Here is a 21230-nt window from a genome sequence, read left to right on the forward strand (position 1 = left end):
GACAAAGATACCATAAACAAGTGTTGAATTCTGAACTGTTTGGAAATTATCCTCATCACAATTTGTGTTTATAATTGTCTAGCAATTAAAATTAAACATTACATTGACAATTTAAGCAATTTTGCCTTTGTGTTATAGTAAATAATTTAATTTGAACAGTTTACAAACAAACATTCACTATTTTAGTGAAACATGAATTGGGATAAATATATTTATCTGTTAGAGAGATGTAACTTACTTTTGTTCCTGGACCCATGTGTTTACATTTTGTACGACCAGTTCACTCTCTCGGTGAAGGCGATCTCCATTGGACCGTGACTCCTCTAGTGCCACTCTCAGTCCCTGTATTTCCTCGTTAGCACTATGATAGTTGTGTCGCAGTAACTCGACCTCGTTATGGAGCTTGTCAGACTAGGGGAGGTAATTCATATGGGTTAAAAGGTAAGAAGATAAGGGAAGGTAATACTAAGGTATAAACATTCTATCCAAGGTGAATATATCAGAAATTTCAAATGATGTGATCTAATAATTGAGTTTGATGAAGACCAAAGAATGAATCTGCCAATTTTGGCAAATATATCACAATAAATTGCAACAGCTGTTTGAGATATAATATACTATGACTTATATGGCAGTTAATTACAATAACACCTAGAACCTTACTTCATCTATCTTGGCCTTGTATTTCTCCTGGATGGCGCTGAGTTCTACCTTGAGTACGACAGACTCCTCCTCCAGTGCCCCGAGGTCCTGGAGAGACTGTCGGTTTTTGTCCTGTGTGTTCATCAACTCTTGCTGCAAGTCCTGGTATCGCAACTCGAAATTCTCCAACTGGAAAAAAATTATCAGGTTGGTTCAAAATTACAATTCTAATGCTGGAAACATTACACTTCATAATCATCCAAAATTTTGTTTTGTAAACATTACAACTTTATTTGAATATTACTAAATAAATACCATTAAATGTCTGAATATTGAGTAAACGACCAACTTTTATTTGTAAATATCAAACAAGCCCTCACTTACCTCCTCCTCTGAAGCCCTGTTAAGCTCCTGCATTTTCCTGAGCTCCTGTGTAAGCTCTCTCATCTTCTCCTCATAGAGAGCGATCTCATCTGACATGCCCTGGTTCTGTTGTTGTAACTTGGCCAGATCTGTCTTCAGGGCTGCCACCTGTCGGGACTTCTCTCCTAACTGGTCCATTGACTCCTTATGGTGACCTTGAACTGTGGTTAGCTGCACCTTAAGGTCATGAACTTTCTGTTCATTCTCCATCAACTGTCAACATAATGCAAATCAAAGTTCAGTTTCACTTACTTAATAGTTCAACACTCAAAATTACCATGAAAATAAATCCATCCAGCTTGATTTGGTAAAAGTTATTTGAGAGATACAAGTGATACAGGTACTTTATAGATAGGGTATTTAATGATGGTAGTAAGAATAGAAAAGTTAATATGATATGAGAGATTACATACGGAAGCATGTGTTTTTCTGTACTGGTCCTGGACACGGTCTAAATCACTTTGTAGCTGTCCCAGAGTTTCCTCATACCTCGAAACCTGTTACATAACACAAAACAATACAGAACATATATCACAAGTAACAATACATATCTAACACAATGTAGAAGTTTTAGATACACTGTGAAATTTAGTTTATCAATAGAATCCAAAATTTACGTCATTAAAGTCATAATACCCCTGCCTTCATATGGTATTGGGGCCTGCTGTAAAATGTGATATAATACAATTGACATAATCCAAACTTTTTGCCCCCCCCCCCCTCGCCATAATTTCTGTCTTGTGAAACTAACCTCCTGTGAGTGATGCACACTCTGTTTCTGGGCTGACTGCAGGTTAAGTTTAGCGACCCTGAGTTGACCTTCACGCTCCACTAGCTCCTCCTTGAGTGCCATCTGCCTCTGGTGCATGGACTCAATATCAGCACGTAGGTTAGATATAAGTTCATCCTTGTCTTTCACCTGTTGCATAGAGAAGTACATGTATACAGTTTTGTCAATAAATTATATACAATTCTATCAATGGTTGGCTCAAACCTTGACACCTGATATGTATAACATGAATCACTTGACCTCTAAACCTTTACATCACTGAAAGTTTGATATCTGACCTCTGTTAATGAGGAAAAGGTTACAAATAAGAAATATTGTCTCCTCTCAGCAACATCACCATTTGCTTCACCAACGATACTGATCAAAGATTTAACAGTATGAAGAATATAAATTGTATGTTTACCGTGTTTGTGAGGTCATTGATGTGTCTCTGAGCAGAGTCGAAGTCGTCCTGAAGGTCAGCATTATGTTTACGTGCGGCCTGTAGATTTTTGCCTGTGTCCTGATGTCGTTCACGTTCTCCCCGAATCTCCTGTTGTAACTGTGTGAGGATCTGGTCCTGTTGTTCTACCTGTAACACAATAGGCTTCATTAACAAACAGTTACACAAATGCATTAGTTAAATGTTGAAGACTTAATTGCTTATAGATAACTGTTATGGAATTTTGTCACAAAACTAAATTTAAGGTTACAAAATTTTGCAGAACGAATTACAAACTGAAGAACATAAATCATGTAGTAGGGTCATATTTTATGTGGATTTATGTAATAAATAAAAGTGGTATAAAAGTGTATTTGAAAGGTGTTTCAATATTTGCAAATATATAATTTGCAGTGAATAGTAATAGTAATATGTATCTATGCCGTGCCGTGTTTTACTCGCGTGCGTAATATATCGTATATATTCGCGAGCGCTGCGTTTGTCTATATGTGTATGTACGTATATGTTTGTGTACCCGTTAGTAGTGTTCACTGACGGACTTTTATGACGGACAGGACATGTGACTGTTACGGACATTGACGAAGTTGTTTGATTGGTCAGTGTGGTCAGTTTAACGTATTTGATATATATCTTTTTGTATTTCGGGATATTTGAATTTCGTCCCTGTGCTTGGTTGGACGTTTGGTTTGATCGGTCGAGAAATTCATTAATTTGGGTAAGTCTTGCTTTTCGGTTGTTCTATTATTTGTTCTTTATCTTGGTTAATACATTATTCTATTCTCCCAGTATGAAAATGGTTTGAATGTGATTATTATAATTTAGATATTTTTAAAATATGAAATATATACGGATAAACATGTATTGTATACATGTGATCCGATTATTGTAATTGTAAAGTGTGTAATGTCTGAGTTATATATTTCTGGAATGAAGTAAGAATTGTGTGTTCTTTTATATTGTAGTTCAATCTGTTGTGATTGCATGGTCGTACTCATGACGTGCGTACGGAGCTAGTATACTTTGTAGTGTATACATCAATTGCATTGATACACCATACGTGTTGTAAGTGTGTGTTTTTACTTTCATATATCATATCTATTTTTCAATAATACGTTTTCGGTATTGTGTGAAATGTAAAGTTTGTCTTTGCAAGTTATTCGCGTGATTCGGTGTTGAATGAATGATATATGATTTGAGAGTTGAATATTCTAATTGTGTTTTATTATATTTACAGAATGTTTTTAAAATGGAATAAAACATCATAAAGGAATATGAACCCAGCGGGTTTGTCATTTATTCAACAAATTCCACCCGCTACAAATGGCGCCCATGTAGGGACTTACTACTACAAGAGTATTGTGATTACTACTCCGTCTGACTGAGGGTCCGGAGATCGGAGGGTTTGCGCACCTCCTTGCGCATGACATGACGAGTTCACCGATCGAGCAGTTCCGCCGGAACTTTTTATCTTGGGACGTTCACGAACACGACACCTACACACCGGATGTTGTTTTCAAGCACACATGTTGACTTCACTAACTTTCACATGTTGGAGAGATAGCCTGCCTGTACTGACGGGAATTGATGTTATTTAACTTGTTCAGTGACTGCTATACAGTGCATGGATTATTTATTGTGTTATTCTGTGTATTCAATTGGAAATTAAGTGTTGTCATGTGTTTATTCTTGTGCTATTCTACCTACACTGAATGTGAGAATGGAGTGATCGTGTTCCTGCCCTGCTGGTTACCTGCTTTGAGGTTAGTATTTTCACTATTCTAGTTGTCTGTTTAGTTGATTTTCTTTCCACTGGTTCTTGTATGGTAGTATATATAGGTGTTGTTTTACTTCGCCGGTGGTAGTTGATTTACTGAATTGACCAAGACACCATAACTGACATTACACATCATGACTTCCATGTGTTTATTTACCTAACTGTTATTAGTATTTGTGTTTAACTCCTGCGCCTGCGATACGCTGTATTTTCTACTTCGGTTTATTTCATTTCGCGTAAAATCGATTTATTATTTCTTATCTAATTATTCGAGTTTGGGTTGTTTGTATTTATTTTCCATATTATCATATACACGCATGTACTTTATGTTTATTATTTGTAGGTTATTTCATTAGCTAGTATTGTGTATTGCTTTGACATTGGTAAGTTGTCTGCCCTTTGTACATGAATTATTGATTATCTCCCTTTACTTGATTTATTCTTGTGTTTATTTCTATTTGCAATTTAGAATTTTAGGAATTGGTGTTTTCTTTTCAGTTTCCATAGACTTTGTCTCAAATTATTTTATTTGGGGTGAGATGTTATTGTAATTTGCTTGTATACATTTAAAATTTAGTTTTGATTTGACTGGTGTTTACTTTGATTTCAACTGTATGTTTACATTTCAGGTATTTTGTTGAATATTTTTGTGAATTTCAGGTTTCACGTGGACTTTAATATTCTCTAATTTACTTATTTTTGTGTGTTATTTCTTTTTCCTGTATTTTGGTTTAATTTATTATTTTCACAGAGAATTGTACTTTGATTTATAGTTTATATTTGTTTCAGGTTTTGTTTTTTTTCTATATATTTTTCCAGTTTTCAGCATATTTCGGACTTTATTTTTTTTTAGCAGTGCCAGTTAACATATTTAATATTGGAGTTTCATGACTGTATTACTAGTGTTATTGTGCTTGTGTTCTTTGTGTAATATCTCAACTATGGCGCAGTCAAAGGATAAACAGATGGAATATTTAATGGATGCTATCTCGAGTATGGATCTTAATCCGGAATTAGAATCTAAGGATGCTGCTGCCAAGTGGTTAGCTGATCTCATAGCAGGAGGAGCCAAGTCCAAGGTTATGAAGCAAGAGATGGATGTACCCCCTTTACCTGTAGATGATCAAGGTCAAGGTCATCGTGAAAACATAGTTTCTCCAAGCACGTCCAGTTCTTACTATGTACCGAAGATCTCTATATTTTCTGGATCCCCCCAAGTACCCAATGGAGAAGTATCTTTTGAGCAGTGGATCTATGAGGTTGAGATGTTACAGCGAGAGGCTGTGTACAAGGAACAAGCCATTTTCCAGGCTGTGAGAAGATCTTTGAGGGGTGAGGCAGCAAAGACAGCCAGGAGACTTGGGTCTGCAGTTACATTACAGCAGGTTCTGGACAAGATATCGGGAAATTATGGAGACATTGCAGCTTCGGAAGATTTGTTAGCTACCTTCTATTCTGCAAAACAGACTGATACAGAGACAGTGACATCCTGGGCTAGCAGACTTGAAGATATTTTGGACAAGGCTAGGACCAGATGTTCTCTTACTCAGCCACAAATAGCTGACATGCTGCGTACCAAATTTTGGCGAGGGCTCAAGAAATCACTTCGTGATGTGACAGGTCATAAGTTCGACAGCATCATGGATTATGACAAGCTGCGTATTGCTGTGCGCCAGATAGAGCAAGCGGATTCATCACCTGAGAAGCCAAAGCCTGTCAAGGTTGCTATGCCTCATGGAGATGAGATGAAGGAGATGAAGACCTTGGTGAAGGATCTCACTACTGAGATGTCTAAGCTGAAACAGGATTTAGCCGCATTACAGCTGAACAGGAAATCGACTCATAATCGACAGCCTGCTTATAGGAATTTCAATTCGCCATCCCAAAAGTTTGGACGACAGGACAAGCCTTTCTCAGATAATGTCAATGGACCGGTATGCTGGAGATGTGGACAGCCAGGACATATGAAGCGAGACTGTAGGGTGAACCTTGAACATAGCCGAAAGTCTTTAAACGCTCGGATGCCTACAGGCCTTGGGCACCAGTAGGCATGACTGGACGACATTGCCCTGTTATACCTGAAGATACTTGTACTAATTCAGCATTAGTTGGAGATTGTACTGAGGAACAGCTGAAGATTTCTGGAACTGTTACCACTGCATTGTTGGACACAGGATCTGCTGTTAGTACCGTGAGTCGACAGTTTTATGACAGTAATCTCAGTCATCTGCCACTACAATCTTTAGGTAACATTTTGGACATTGAGTGTGCAGGAGGAGAGGCATTACCTTATGATGGTTTCATAAACGCAGATATAGAGACTACGATTGAGGGTCACACTACTCCAACGTCAGGACTCCTACTTGTTGTACCGGATACCAGATATAATTCCAAGGTGCCAGTGCTGGTTGGAACCAACATCTTAATGGAGATTATGAACTCTTGTAAGGAAGTTTATGGTGATAAGCTGATGAAAGGGGCCGCACTCTCAACATCTTGGTATGTGACATTTAGATGTATGGCGTTGCGTCAGCAAAATCTTACGAGGAGGAAATTTTGTCTGGGCGTAGTCAAGAATGCAGAAGGTGCACCTGTCAAGATATCTCCTAACAGCCAGGTTACCATCAACGGGTATGTGGATCGTGAGTTGGAGCATACACCTACCAGTGCTTACCTCAAATCGTCAGAGAATCATCTTTAGCAGATGATTTGGATATTTCACCAAGCCTTATCCAATACAGCTATAAGAGGAATGGTGTTGTACCTGTAACCATATCCAACATCACAGCTAGGAATGTTACTATACAGCCACAAGCAGTTTTATGTGAGATTCAGCCTGTTAAAGTAGAGGGATGTTTGCGAGATGTTGACATGGATTCAGCAGAGAAATCAACTTCCGTGGATGCTGATATGGATGCATTGTTCAAGCAGATGAAGTTTGATGACAGATTATCAGACGAGGAGCTCAGTATTGGGAAACAGTTAATCACCAGTTTCTCGGATATATTTTCCAAGGGTGATATGGACCTTGGTCATTCCTCTGCTGTTCATCATCGTATAGAGTTGACTGATGAAGTGCCATTTAAGCAGCGTCATCGCCGTATTCCTCCAGCCATGCTTAGCGAAGTCCGTGATCATCTACACCAACTGTTGGATATTGGTGTGATACGTCGGTCACATTCACCGTGGGCTTCAGCTGTTGTGTTAGTTCGTAAGAAGGATGGACGACTACGAATGTGTATTGACTACCGTCAATTGAATCTCAGGACTATTAAGGATTCATATGCACTCCCTAGGGTTGAGGAGATCCTTGATTCACTATCAGGCTGCGACTATTTTTCTACACTTGATATGAAGAGTGGGTATCACCAAGTTGAACTTCAGGAGGAGCATAAAGCTAGGACTGCCTTCACTATTGGACCTTTAGGATTCTATGAATTTAATAGGATGCCTTTTGGATTGGTTAATGCTCCGGCAACATACCAGAGGTTGATGGAGGAGTGCCTTGGAGAGTTGAACACCACTATCTGTTTTGTTTACATTGATGACATCATTGTGTTCTCCAAGACATTTGAGGAGCATACGGAGCGCTTACAACAGGTTTTTGAGAGGATCAGATACCATGATTTGAAGCTGGCTCCACAGAAGTGTTCCTACTTTAAGAAGAAAAGTGAAGTTCCTTGGATTTGTGGTTTCGAAGGATGGGATTGAGGCTGACCCAGATAAAGTTCAGAAGATTGTGGATTGGCCCAAACCGACTGGTCCGGATGATGTCAGAAGTTTTCTGGGATTCTGTGGTTACTACCGTAAGTTTGTGGAAGGATTCTCGGGTATTGTGAAACCACTTAACGAGTTGTTACCTCCTACAAGGAAGAAAGGACACTCCAAGAAGGACAACGTTGGTTTACCAACGTGGAAATGGGGTAAAGAGCAGGAAACAGCCTTTCAGACTCTGAAGAGTATTTTGTCATCACCACCTGTTCTCGGATACCCGTTATATGATTTACCCTTCGAGGTACACACAGATGCCAGCGGACATGGTCTTGGAGCGATTCTGTACCAACAGCAGGATGGTAAGCCACGTGTCATCTCCTATGCCAGTCGAGGATTGACGAAATCCGAGAGAAATTATCCAGCACATAAGTTGGAATTTCTTGCTTTAAAGTGGGCCGTGACGGACAAATTTACAGATTACCTGTACGGAAGAAAGTTTACGGTTACGACGGATAATAACCCACTGACCTATGTTTTGACCACTGCTAAGTTGGATGCGACTGGACATCGTTGGCTCGCTGCATTGTCTGCATACGATTTCAATATCGTCTACAAGCCAGGAAAGACTAACACGGATGCAGATGTCATGTCTAGATTACCTTCCAATATGGAATCAGACGATCATCCAACTACATCTGGAAGTGCTATCTCGTTGGACTCAGTGAAGGCGATATGTGGTGCAGCTCAACAACCAGTGTCTTGGATTGAGACCGTGTCGATGTCCACAGCAGTGCTCGATGACAACTCTTGGGATTCTGGTCAGGATATTGGAGATATGTCTGTCAGAGACTGGAGAAAAGCTCAGGACAGAGATCCTGTACTACGATATATGATATCATGCGTTACCAATCACCGGAAACCCGACAGGAGACATCTCAGCCCTGACCAACAAGTTCTTTTGCGTTCCTTCGATCGTTTAACTGTTGAGAAAGGTGTTTTGTACCGGGATGTAACAGAAGATGGTGCTACAAGGAAACAGCTCGTGTTACCGTCTGCATATCGGAAACAGGCATTATATGGCCTTCACACAACTCGGTTGGACATCCTGGACGTGACAGGACATTGTCATTGGCTCAGGAACGTTTTTATTGGCCAGGAATGGGTCAGGATGTACAGAACTGGGTAAAACGATGCAGACGATGTATTTCTAGGAAGGCTGTGACACAGAAAGCGCCATTAAAGAGTATCCAGACGACTCAGCCACTTGAGCTAGTTTGCATGGATTTCCTTACTTTGGAGTCATCTAAGGGAGGTTTCCAACATATACTGGTCGTAACGGATCACTTTACAAAATACGCACAGGCCATACCTACTAAAAACCAAACAGCAAGGACTACAGCAGAAGCGTTCTTCCACAACTTTGTTGTTCATTATGGGATGCCTAGACGTATACATTCCGACCAAGGTGCCAATTTCGTCGGTAACTTGATTCACCAGCTCTGCGACATCGCCAACATCAAGAAGAGTAGAACAACGCCGTACCATCCTATGGGGAATGGCAGCTGTGAGAGGTTTAATAGGACGTTGCTGGGAATGTTGGGTACACTTGATCCCAAGGATAAGGGGGATGGAAACGGCACGTCGGTCCTCTTGTTCATGCTTATAACAGCATTCGGCATGATAGTACTGGCTATTCTCCATTCTACTTGATGTTTGGTAGACATCCCAGATTACCAATAGATTTGGCATTTGGATTGGATATTGGAGGGAAACATCCTACGCTGTCCAAATACGTTTCATCTCTTCGGGATAATCTCAAGAAGTCGTACGATTTGGCCAGGCAGTACAACTCAGTGGCATCGGAGCACCAAAAGAGGAACTACGACAAGAGGGCTAGAGCGACAACGTTGCAAGAGGGTGACAGAGTTCTCGTTCGTATAATGGCCTTTGAGGGGAAGCACAAGATTGCAGATAAATGGGAGGATGATGATTACGTCGTGGTTCGTCAACCGAACATGGATGTCCCGGTATACATTGTGCGGAAATGTAATGGAGAAGGAAGGGAGAGAACTCTACACCGGAACATGCTGTTGCCAATTGACTTTTTGCATGAGGGCACCACAACAGCAACAGACAAGACACCACCTATCACCCAAAGGGAAGACCAGACCGAGGCAAAGGAGGATATTAGAGGTTCGGAGGTCTTGGAAGACTCCGATGAGGATGATGACTCGTCAGTTGTCATCGTTGATGATACAGAGGGCCCAGGTTCAGACAAGGAGGGTGGGGAACAGGAATCTCCCCAGCACAACGCTCAAGAGTCTGAAGAATTAGGATCTGTGCAGACTGTGGATGGTGACGATCGTCGTCAGTCTGTGACAGGGGAGGTAGCGCCGCCCGGTGACGACCAAGTCTCTAGGGATGATGAGGCTGGGGGCGCTACTGTCCATGTTGAGGAAAGACATGTACCTACATGTACTCCTGATGTTCCTACTCCTGCTCCTAGACGATCTAGTAGAGTACGGCAGCCTCCTGTGTGGCAAAGGTCTGGAGAGTTTGTGATGAGTCAAGTGTGTCCAGGAATCTCAACGGACTGGATGTCAAGAGCAGAGTATTTACAGGGACTTGTACAGCAAGGGATACTCTCGAAGGATCGGGCATCGGATGCACTTGTGAAGATTGTATGTGGGGGTGGTGTGTCTTAGGTTTTTGAACATATTCGGATTGTTTTATTTTATATTTAGCTTCTAGTGAAATTTGTGTGAAGTTGTACATTTTCATGGCAGAAATTTCATATTGATATTGTGAGTAGTCATTTTAGATTTTAAACTTAAAATATGTTTGTATTTCCTGTTATATGTTGTATACTTGTCAAAAGACGAGGACGTCTTTTTCAAACCAGGGGGAGTATGTAGTAGGGTCATATTTTATGTGGATTTATGTAATAAATAAAAGTGGTATAAAAGTGTATTTGAAAGGTGTTTCAATATTTGCAAATATATAATTTGCAGTGAATAGTAATAGTAATATGTATCTATGCCGTGCCGTGTTTTACTCGCGTGCGTAGTATATCGTATATATTCGCGAGCGCTGCGTTTGTCTATATGTGTATGTACGTATATGTTTGTGTACCCGTTAGTAGTGTTCACTGACGGACTTTTATGAATTAAGAGTTGAATATTCTAATTGTGTTTTATTATATTTACAGAATGTTTTTAAAATGGAATAAAACATCATAAAGGAATGTGAACCCAGCGGGTTTGTCATTTATTCAACAAATTCCACCCGCTACAAACATAAATCACAGAACTGAGCAACACTTTCCAAGTTTCTGTAGGAAAAATCATTTTCACCACAACAAACGACTATGTACCTGGTCACTCAGCATCTTCTCCTGTTCGCGGGCACCCTCCAGCTCCACCTCGTATTTGTGGGCTTGTTGTTTGTAGGCAAGGCCTTCCTGTACAGCCGAGTGATGATCCTCTTTGGAGTTGACCAGATCCTTTCGTAGTTTATCAATCATTGCCTTCTGTTCCTCAATTTCCTCCTCGTAACTTGTGTTGCGCTCCCGCAATGTTTTGACCTCCATCTGAAGTTTACGGTTGATCTGTTCGTAACGGACGACCTCTGTGACACGTTGACTAAGTTGGTCTTGTGTCGTCTGTAGACTCTGTTCCATCAGCATTAACTTCTCTTCATGGTGGGCAAGCTATAATATAAATCATGTAGGTATTATTGCCTGTTATTCATTTTTACTTGCATCTTCAGGGATAAATCGCCACTTTAATTGTCTTTTTTTTTTTTTTTTTTTGTGTATTTCAATTCAAGCTATCTTAAATGTCTACAAACAATATTGGTTACTGTCTAATTACTGTTAATGAATTCTCTCTAAGTCTATAGGGTTCCCAGACACTTCTCCTTTCTTGTATTCCCCCCAACACAAAAAAAAAAAAAAAAAAAAAAAAAAAAAAAAACAATGCTCAATCATAAACGGACTGGCATTGAAGTTTTAACAACTGGTTGAACGTAGGTATAAGGTAAAGTCAACACTTAATCTTTATTTGATCAACAGAAATTGAATTTTATACTTTCACCAGAGAACATTATCAAATTACCGACATTTTACAGTCAATTGCTTTACAAACCCTACAGAGTGGAAAACAACAAGAGTATATTGGTTCTGGGGTTGTTTATAAAACACTAGAGACTGGGGTAGAAGGGGTCGGTAGTTTTTTATCCACCTTAGGCACAGGTATATACATACTGGTAGTGTTAGGGGAAAACATTAAATATTTTACCCTTAACTGATAAAGCTATCTCTATTGAAACAAGAATTTTAAGATTATATCTGTCTCTATGAATAGCTTTCAAACCAGCCAATCTTTTATTTTGATTTTTTTGAGATCTGAATCATATCCATTTTTTTTTTTTTTTTTTTTTTAATTTATTACAAATTTACAGTTGATATCAAACCCCTGATTACTCAAAATTCCAGTCTTATTCTAACTATATACATATGGTATACCTGTACAAAAAGAATGCATTGTAAAATGTACGTAGATACAGGTTATGAAGAATACCTTTATAAGTAACACTATAACCCAACATTTGAATGCTACTGGCTTTAGTTGTTTGGATACTACAAGTTTTAGAGATAGTTTATTGTCCCAAAAAAATTGGCTTAACAGGTATTGCAATGTAGAGATTTCATTAGCTTTATTAACTCATGAATGTGTTAATTCATAACTTAACTAATTAATAGGTTGAACAATGTATTAAAATTAGAATTAAAATTTGACCATGCCCTATAGAATATATATACAGTATAATTATTGACAAGAGCTGTAGGAGAACAGCAAAGCTCGCCTATTCAGAAGAAGTTGATAATCAAGTATTTACTATTTAAAAATATTAAGCAGTGCCCTCAGTCTATATTATTTTGCCTCCAACAGAAGTTGAAATGTCTTCTTTTGCAGTATAAAATTTTTTAAAACCCCTAAATAGAAACTTGCTCAAAAACTTTAACATGGAAATATGACAAATCAACTGACTCAAAAAACCCCTAAAGGCCCCCAAATTGGTTGTATTATCACGTTCAGCATCCATACACATTAGGAAAATAAAATCATAAACATTTATGATGACTTAAGCTTAAACAATAGACGAAACAGAAACTTGCTCAAAAACTTTAACGTGAAATGGGACGCCAACGCTGACGCCGACGCCAACGCCGGGGTGACAACATTAGCTCCCCCTATTCTTCGAATAGACGAGCTAATAAAACTGACATGTCAGCAAAAACACCAAACATTTGTTGAGCATTCCTACCCTTCCATTCCGGAACTGAAACGCCCGGAGTCTGTCGTTTAAATCATCCATCCAATAAGATTCCATGTTCTCCAGTTATAACAGGTGCATTTGGTTAAAAGGTGAACCTTTTACCGACCATAACCGGCCTCTGTATATATAACATAGATTTGGATTGTCCTTGTTACATTCCTGCCCCCCTGTGATACAGCCCCATGTCCCTGACCAGATCTAGCCTGATAGTAGTGTACTGTTTCCATTAGACTTTATGTCACAGATCACTGAGTTTTAATATACACCTATATCAATAGGACCTCTGTAATTCTATTATTAATTGACAAGAAATACATCACAGTGTATAGTCAGTAGGATTCTGTTATAATATTGTAAAGCTACAAGGCAGTGTGGTGTCGAGTGACCTATCAGAGGTCATGTGTCAGTCTTAAATACCACAGAAAAAATCTACAGCATTCCACTAATGGACGATATATATATACTGATCTGAAAATATCTAGGATAACAACATTACAATGCAGGAAGAAATAAATGTTGATCTTGAAATAATTCACATATCAAATTTCACCTTTAAATCCTCATATTCTATCACTCCTGGTGAGATCAAACATTTTCCAACTCTAGAAAACACACATTCTTCAACCCTAAGAGACATAATGGGTTACACAGACCACACGGACTCCAACCCAAATAGAAAGACCAAAAGGAATGCCCCTAGAAAAGGTTATTCACCATAACTATGATCTATCCAAGCCCCTAATAAGACGGATCATATCCATCCCAATATCTCTAGGAGACAGATGATATATAACATCAATCCACTAGCCTCCCAACCCCAAGAATAGACCACCTCCGCTCCACCCCCAGGGATTGATGACACCTACCTCCTGGGCACAGTCCTTGTACTGGGCCCTGGCTTCAGACAGGTCTGTCTTCAGGTGCTCCACCTCATTCTGTAGCTCAGCTCCCTGTAAATAAAGTAATGGAAGTCTTAATTGAAGGTTCTTAAAATAAAGTCAAAATATGATTGACCATTATCAAAATGTTTATTGTTTTTTTATCAAGCCGTTTATGAAAAAGATTAAAATGGTCCTAAACTAAACTGAATCATAATCAAGTATGTACAGTCTAAACAACTTGATAACGTAAGCACATGTATTTGTTATGAAGAAGGCCAGAAAATGTTCTTGGATATTTTATTGCCCTCCATGGATTACCCACCTGGTTCTCCGCCCTTTGTTTGGCCCCCTGGAGATGGCTGATCTCGATCTTCATGTCCTTGATGTTCGCCTCAAGCTTCTCAATCTGGAAAAGTGAATTTTCATATTCCCTTATAGTCATTTCCATACCAAAGTCCAGTCCCCCATTGAGGGGTTCCGTATCACGTGAAATCCCATACCTCTGGTCCATCTTTCTCATTTTCTCCTCCACACTACGACTAAAATCCATCCTGTCAACACTACGACTAAAATCCATCCTTGCAACACTACGATTAAAATCCATCCTTTTTTCACAATACTTTCTCACAGAACTTCAAGATTAGCCACACAGGCAGATACTAAAGGTAAAATCCTTGTTTATTATCAGCCACATAATAATTCCATGCTTATGATTGTTTTACCATTCCCCTAGGAGAAGTAGTGTTTATCCAGCCCATAGTCAGGCTACTGTGTTAACACTCTCGCCGTCTATGTACAGCTTCAACAAGTCGCCTGTTCACTCAACCGTGCACTTTCTTTACAATGTTCCTGATGATTCAAATTTACTTAGCAAATAGATATGAAATTGACACTGTACTGATATGATCTGTGTCTATAGGAGGAAGAACAACTCAACACTTAGCAGGATTCGATGGTAATCAACGTTGAATAGCTGTGACCTTCTAAACATGGCCTTATAGATTAACAAGGATGTAACCTGATTGATCTGAGAGAGAAACTTTGTATAGGTAAAATTTAATGTTTAATGTTCCACTGGTTCCCATTCAACTTAATGGTCCAAAGGAAAACTCGAGTGTGACAGACACTGTGGGATCTATGTGAAGATCTCTGGGAAGACTTCGTGGAGATTTGTGGAGATTTTTTTGAGATATGTATTGGGCCCTTCACTGACAGTGAGGATTACAGAGATAGCGACCAAGATTTCATTCTCTCAATGAACACTGTTTGGTTAGAATCTTAAATCCCCTACTCTGTAATACTACACAGACTATGACAGAAGCTAGAGACAAATATTGACAATAACCCACAGACTTAGGTAGCACATTTAACATTGATAAGAGCCCCACCGTACAAACTTCACTGATGAACTGTCACATAAATTTTTTGATGCACTGAACACCATATACAATTGCCTTGACAACACTAATGAACTAGGTGTCTAGTTTTATACCAGAGTTATTATAAAGTTCCTCCATCTGTCCAGCACAACCATTGTACAGCATTATAGATTTCTCATGACAATATCCTCTGGGATATTAATCCTAAAGCCAAATGTCACTGTATATAACCAGCTCTCCATCTCCCTATTGCCTTCTGTATCGATTCCTGCTGTAGTCATTCCAGGTAATGTAATGGTCCATTTGAATGCAAAAAGCTAAAAAGTCACAAGCTGCATATTGCAATTCAATATCCTCACATAATCTCTGAATAGTTTCCTTATTGTATCTCTTTTTTCACATGAAAGAAACTCTAGAGCTACATTTTTTGCTAGAAACAATTCAAGTCTTGTAGCTTGACATATTGGTTAAACTTATCCTTAATGTCGGGCCCTGTAGAATGACCAAAGTTTGTGTATGAAGTCTTTTATCAGGAGGAATTCCTATATTTGTACTTGAATAGCTCACACCATGTGTCCCTAACTATCTCCAGCTATAGAATTTCCGACTGTATGAATGGGACACCTATCTTAAATCAATAAGATAATAGTGTGCTAGCCTGCGAGACCAGAACATAGTAGGGCAATCTGATGTGCCTGTAAGGAGGTACACGCCTGACCGCCCTGCTATAGGGCTCCCCCTCACATCTCAACACTAATACACTTATTATAACACATTCTGATACAGTTCAATTGCATATTTAGTACCTACACTATAGGGGATTAAGCTACAGGTCTGTAAGGATTCACACCATTACCCTGTATTATCAACACCATAGCAAAGTCTATCGAGATGTCTCAATACATACGAAAATATTAAGTTCAATAAATGATAAATCCTAAGTAGAATCATATGAGAAATCTGATGGATAAAGTTTTGCCATAATCTGCCATAATGACAAAAGTCATTTGTTGAATAGAATATTTCGATATGTTCACCACAAGCAGGGCTAATCTGACAGGTATATACACTGGTGCTGTTATAGGTTACTGAATATAGACAGGAGTCGTGTGGCCTTTTTGTATATTACAAAATTATCAGATTAAGGAATCTACAGCAGATATGTTTGTGTGTCTAACGTTTTCTGATGTACTGCAGGATGGAAATATATACAGTCGTGTATAAAGATGGATAATTAAACATCCTCAATTTAATTTCTGTTTAGCTAACACAAAAAGGATTAAAAAGCGAGATAATCTATATCAAATATATATGGGTAATTTAATTTTGGAATATGATAAAGCCACAATGATCTTATTAATTCCTCAAAGTCATTGTTTTAGTAAGAATTTAACAAATTAAACATAGCAGTGTTGTCAAATGGTTAATGCTATGTACTTTACTTAGCTGAATGTGGTTACTTTATGTACATATTATACCTAAGGTAGAACTAGTACATATCAACAGCCATTGAATGCAATCTTTTGTCCAAGTGATTGAGGAAATCTACTTCAGGTAGGATTACATTCATAAGATAATTAATTGAAATTTGGTCCTTTCGGACGAACTATTTGCTATCTTGGATCTCGGTGTTGACTTTTGTATTATTGGTGGGTAAATATTGAACTACTGGGGCTACTACTGGTCAAACGTCCACCTGTTGTATACAGACAAACAGTACATCACCACTATCAACGGTAAATACAAGGCTTTATCTAATCCTGGTGTGATGGCCATTGTTGTTCTTACAATGCTGAAGATATTTGAGAACTGCCTGCACAATTGAGATTTATGTGTTGTAATTTTTTCTACCAGTCAAGAGCAATACTAATAATATGTGTAAATAACTTCTATATACAAGTTAATTCATGTTAATGTTTCCAATGAATAAAGATAATAATATACCTAAGTTAACCAACTAGTCAAATCTCTCCTAGTTGAGGATAATGTAAATCTTCAAATCATCTGAATGTTTGAGTTTAATAGTATTTTCTGTACGAAGTGAAGAATTTCCTCATGGACGAAAAAAACCAAACATCTTTATCAAAAGTATTTTCTGAACTATTGCTATCAATATTTCCATCTCTGATACAGGTAAAACTACAAGTGTTGTAACCCTCCCATTTAAAGACTATACATCGTTTATAGGTAATACAGATTACACAGTTATAGACTCACTTTATACTCAATGTTTATGCGTTCACATTAAACATCAATAAAGTGTGCTCCTCAGAGAGAGGGTGTACACACTAAATATTCCATAGTTCTCTTTGAGATCGGAATATCCCATGCTAAATCCAGTCATTAAATAAATCTGTAAATACCTTGAGACTGTAAGAGCTTTCAAAATATTCCAAAGAGAGTGAAATTGAATAATAAACAAATTCAAAATAATTTGAAATGTAAGCAAATCACCAGTGACAAGTATTACTTTACTTTTTGAGTTCATGTTCACAATGCTCAACACAGAAAGCTAAATTAAATATGAATGAATTGATTATGAAAACTAATAAAACATATCAATACAGTGTATTATTTTTTATTAAATAATGTTGGAAAATTATTTTATTAACTAAAAATAATGAATTTATAGCTTTTAGCATTTACATTTTTTATACAAATTCTGAATAAAGAACATCTAAAAATAAATTGAATTTTACATTATATTCTTGTCACTGGTTTTACAAAATCTTTGATATAATTATGTTAAAACATCCTCTATTTTGTATATAAATTATCCCTATAGAGATATTTATGCCTTGAGATATGACAAGACCTTCTGCTGTAATAGATATAATTAAATTGTCTAACGACCTAACTGGTACCTGTAGATAATAACTGGGCTATGTGTTACAATTACAAGGTCTATTTAACCACGGACGGATTTCTATGAGCAGGATATTTTTGTCAGCGTTTATTGACGACACAGGTAAAATAAATTGATGGTATGATATGAGGTGTGGCTATACCTGACACCTTGTAATACCTGTCTGGACCCGTATCCCAGACTAGTGGTGGGAACAACAGGTATTCAACAGGATCAGACATGTCCATTGACTCTGGCTCACAAATTCTCTCTAAACTGTTAGAGTTACTCCCCTTTACTACCTGCCTACTACCACTTGAAGAAACAATGAGTTATCTCCCTTACATTTCAAATCCAATAAATCCATGGCCGTTATCGTTTATTCGGAACAACCAGTTCGACTGTTTGTTAAAGTCATTATTTCATGTAAAAATCCTGATGGACTTGTGGTTTTTGATACAGGCCTGTGAGGGCTTTGTCAAGGCTCGTCTGAAAACATTATAAAATCACCAGGCCAACCTTTAATAAATAAACGAACAACTAGGTCCAACCAGAAAACGGCCCTAGTCACAAGATAAATTACAACCACAGTCCAATAAATCAACTAATATTATACATTGTCATTTCAATCACAATTTCTGATGACTCCGTCATCAATGTTCACTTTATCACAACAAAAATAGCAGATTTTTTCTCCACAAAACTTGATTTACATTAAAATGAATAAATCTTCATAACTTTCATCCATGAATTTATTTTCTATTTTTTTAAGTAATGAGACTAGATAATTAATCCTACCTGCTCCATCTTGGCAGCGATGTCACTCCGGCAGGACTTTACTTCGGACTCGCTCTGTAGTAACTGTTCCTGTCGGTGACCCAGTTCCTGTTCCACGGCCTGACCACGTGCCTGGGTCTGTCTCAGTTCAGCCTCTAGGTGAGACAGTTGGTCCTGGAGGCGGTTCGTATCAGATTTGTGACGCTGATGAGATGTTGCCAGGTTCAGCTGCAGCTGCTGAATACTCTGCTCCAGACGATCATTCTGTTAAACATTGCAGGAATACAGGAATTTAGAGCTGCATGAAAAATTCAGGATTTGTAAAGCAATCATCAATATCAAAAGAAATTAAATAAGGATTTGAAAAATTCCAATATTTAATCATGACATCAACTTTAAAACTATAGACTCTTCAATGATATCAGGGAATGCCTACCTCCTTCATGGCACTGTTTTTTTGTTCACGGACGGAGGCCAGCTCGACCTTCAGGTCATTGATCTGGTCCTGTTGGTCAGACATCTGGCGGAGTTTAGCCTGAAGCTCACTCCTTGTCTCCTCCAGGGTCATATCAAGGTGTGCAATTCTGTCCTCCTTGTCAAGGTACTAAAACAAATGGGATGAAGTTAGATTATCTATGTCTTGTTTTACATCAACTCCTTCATCAATTTTTACCCATTTTTAACCTAAAATTGAAGGAATAATATAACAGTGATAATGTCTCTACTAGTTTAGATTGAACCACATCAGCTTTATCAAATGGAAATCCATAAGATTGGAGTGATTGAGCCCTTACCTCCTGGTCTGTGTGACTATGCTCTCCTTGGTAGGTGAACAGCTCATTCTCTAGTTTCTTAGCTTGCTCTTCATGGGTAAGAGACTGAAACAGAAATCAAACTGCAGTCTACACCAACAGAAATACTTAGCTAAAAAAAATCATTAAATATTTGCCATGATCTATTGATTAATCCAGATCAACGGAATACATGCGTGATTTTCTGTTGTACATCTGTTTTATTGACTATAGTCAAGCATGACATTTACTCCATGGTATCATTTACCTAATGCTTGACTTTAGTTTGTTTTATTTTATCAGTATCTCCTGATCATTATCAAGTACCTGTAACTAGAGTGTGGTTGACCATTATAACATACCTCTGACTGGAGTAAGGCGTTCCTGTCCTTGAGGTTTTTAATGTTCTCCTCACATTCATGCACACGATTGTTTGACATAGAAAGCTCATCCTGTGTTGTCCGCAGTTCTGTGGTCAACTGCTCAATGACCTCCTCAAACTTTGTGACCTCGAGTTTTGTGTCGCGGTACATGGCCTCGAGGTTATCCATCTCACTCTTCATAGTCTCCAGTTGTTGTTCCTTCTCCAACTCTCTCTTACGACTCTCAGACAACTTATCCTAGATACAGAATTCAAAATGTTAACAACTATTTATTCAGTTACTTTCTAATGTTAAATTGCATATCAAAATTTTTTTATTTTTGATAAACTAAAATCTCAATTTCAAATCTCGTGGGCTCTGTCATAATCTCAGTAGCTTTACCTTTTACCATGATCTAAAATAAAAGATTTTTTTTTCCACTCTGGTTATTTATTTTTTGAAAATTAATCCCTCAGTCTCTTAATTTTGATTTTTCGATTCTGAATATTTGTTCTTGTTGAGTTAAGTTTTGTTATGTACCTGTAGAGTTTTGACCGTTCCTTCTAGATGTCCAACCTCGTTCATGCTCTTCCCATACTTCTGTTTGAAGCTGTCCAGTTCAGATTCGATGACGTGACCTTCCTCACGACAACTGTCTAGCTGATCCTCCAGTAGGATGATCTGTTGGCGAGACTCAGCCAATGCAACCTCATGTTCATGTAGCTGGTCATTTTGGCGCTTCATCTGTAAACAAATTATTATTCAAGCTCATATTAACAATAGAGAATACAAGAAATATCTAAGTACAAAAATTCATTTACCTCTATGTATAATATGGATGGGATGTTTTGAACATGATAGACAGGAGCGATATTATATGCACCTAAATCCCATTTCAATGTTATGAAAATATCAGTCATTAGAATCATACCGGTAGAATTTCAACATGCTTTTACAATTTAACAGTAAACATAAGGACTAAGGATAAATAAATAATTTTATAATATAATACCAGTTTCCATATCTCATTCCTATCCCCTTTTCAATGATTACTGTTCCCTCTTCATCAC

At 38.1% G+C, this 21230-nt stretch overlaps 2 protein-coding genes across 3 annotated transcripts in view; one reads left to right on the forward strand and one right to left on the reverse strand.

Annotated features, from left to right (window-relative positions):
• The window catches only part of LOC138315733 (uncharacterized), an 86690-nt gene that overhangs the window by 11184 nt on the left and 54276 nt on the right, over positions 1-21230 (reverse strand). The window contains 14 exon segments of the mRNA XM_069256977.1: positions 239-411; positions 664-831; positions 1027-1278; positions 1479-1562; positions 1817-1984; positions 2259-2426; positions 11159-11494; positions 13992-14075; positions 14329-14412; positions 19029-19271; positions 19444-19611; positions 19802-19885; positions 20161-20418; positions 20701-20904. Of these exon segments, the coding sequence (XP_069113078.1) occupies positions 239-411; positions 664-831; positions 1027-1278; positions 1479-1562; positions 1817-1984; positions 2259-2426; positions 11159-11494; positions 13992-14075; positions 14329-14412; positions 19029-19271; positions 19444-19611; positions 19802-19885; positions 20161-20418; positions 20701-20904 (2474 nt within the window).
• LOC138315730 (uncharacterized) lies at positions 2595-6751 on the forward strand. 2 transcript variants are annotated; one of them, XM_069256970.1, is made up of 2 exons: positions 2595-3359; positions 3532-6751. In XM_069256970.1, the coding sequence occupies exon 2, from the start codon at positions 4959-4961 to the stop codon at positions 6117-6119; it is 1161 nt and encodes a 386-aa protein (XP_069113071.1). In that variant the 5' UTR covers positions 2595-3359; positions 3532-4958; the 3' UTR covers positions 6120-6751. The 2 variants fall into 2 exon arrangements, with proteins under 2 accessions (XP_069113071.1, XP_069113072.1); XM_069256971.1 differs by having other exon boundaries at positions 2595-3012; positions 3260-6751.

Source organism: Argopecten irradians, chromosome 2 (genome assembly GCF_041381155.1).
Source record: "Argopecten irradians isolate NY chromosome 2, Ai_NY, whole genome shotgun sequence".
NCBI classification, from domain to species: Eukaryota; Metazoa; Mollusca; class Bivalvia; order Pectinida; family Pectinidae; genus Argopecten; species Argopecten irradians.

Bases quoted from the DNA above. Each gene is read 5' to 3' on its own strand.
- LOC138315730 (XM_069256970.1), top strand. From the start codon at position 4,959: ATGACTGTATTACTAGTGTTATTGTGCTTGTGTTCTTTGTGTAATATC.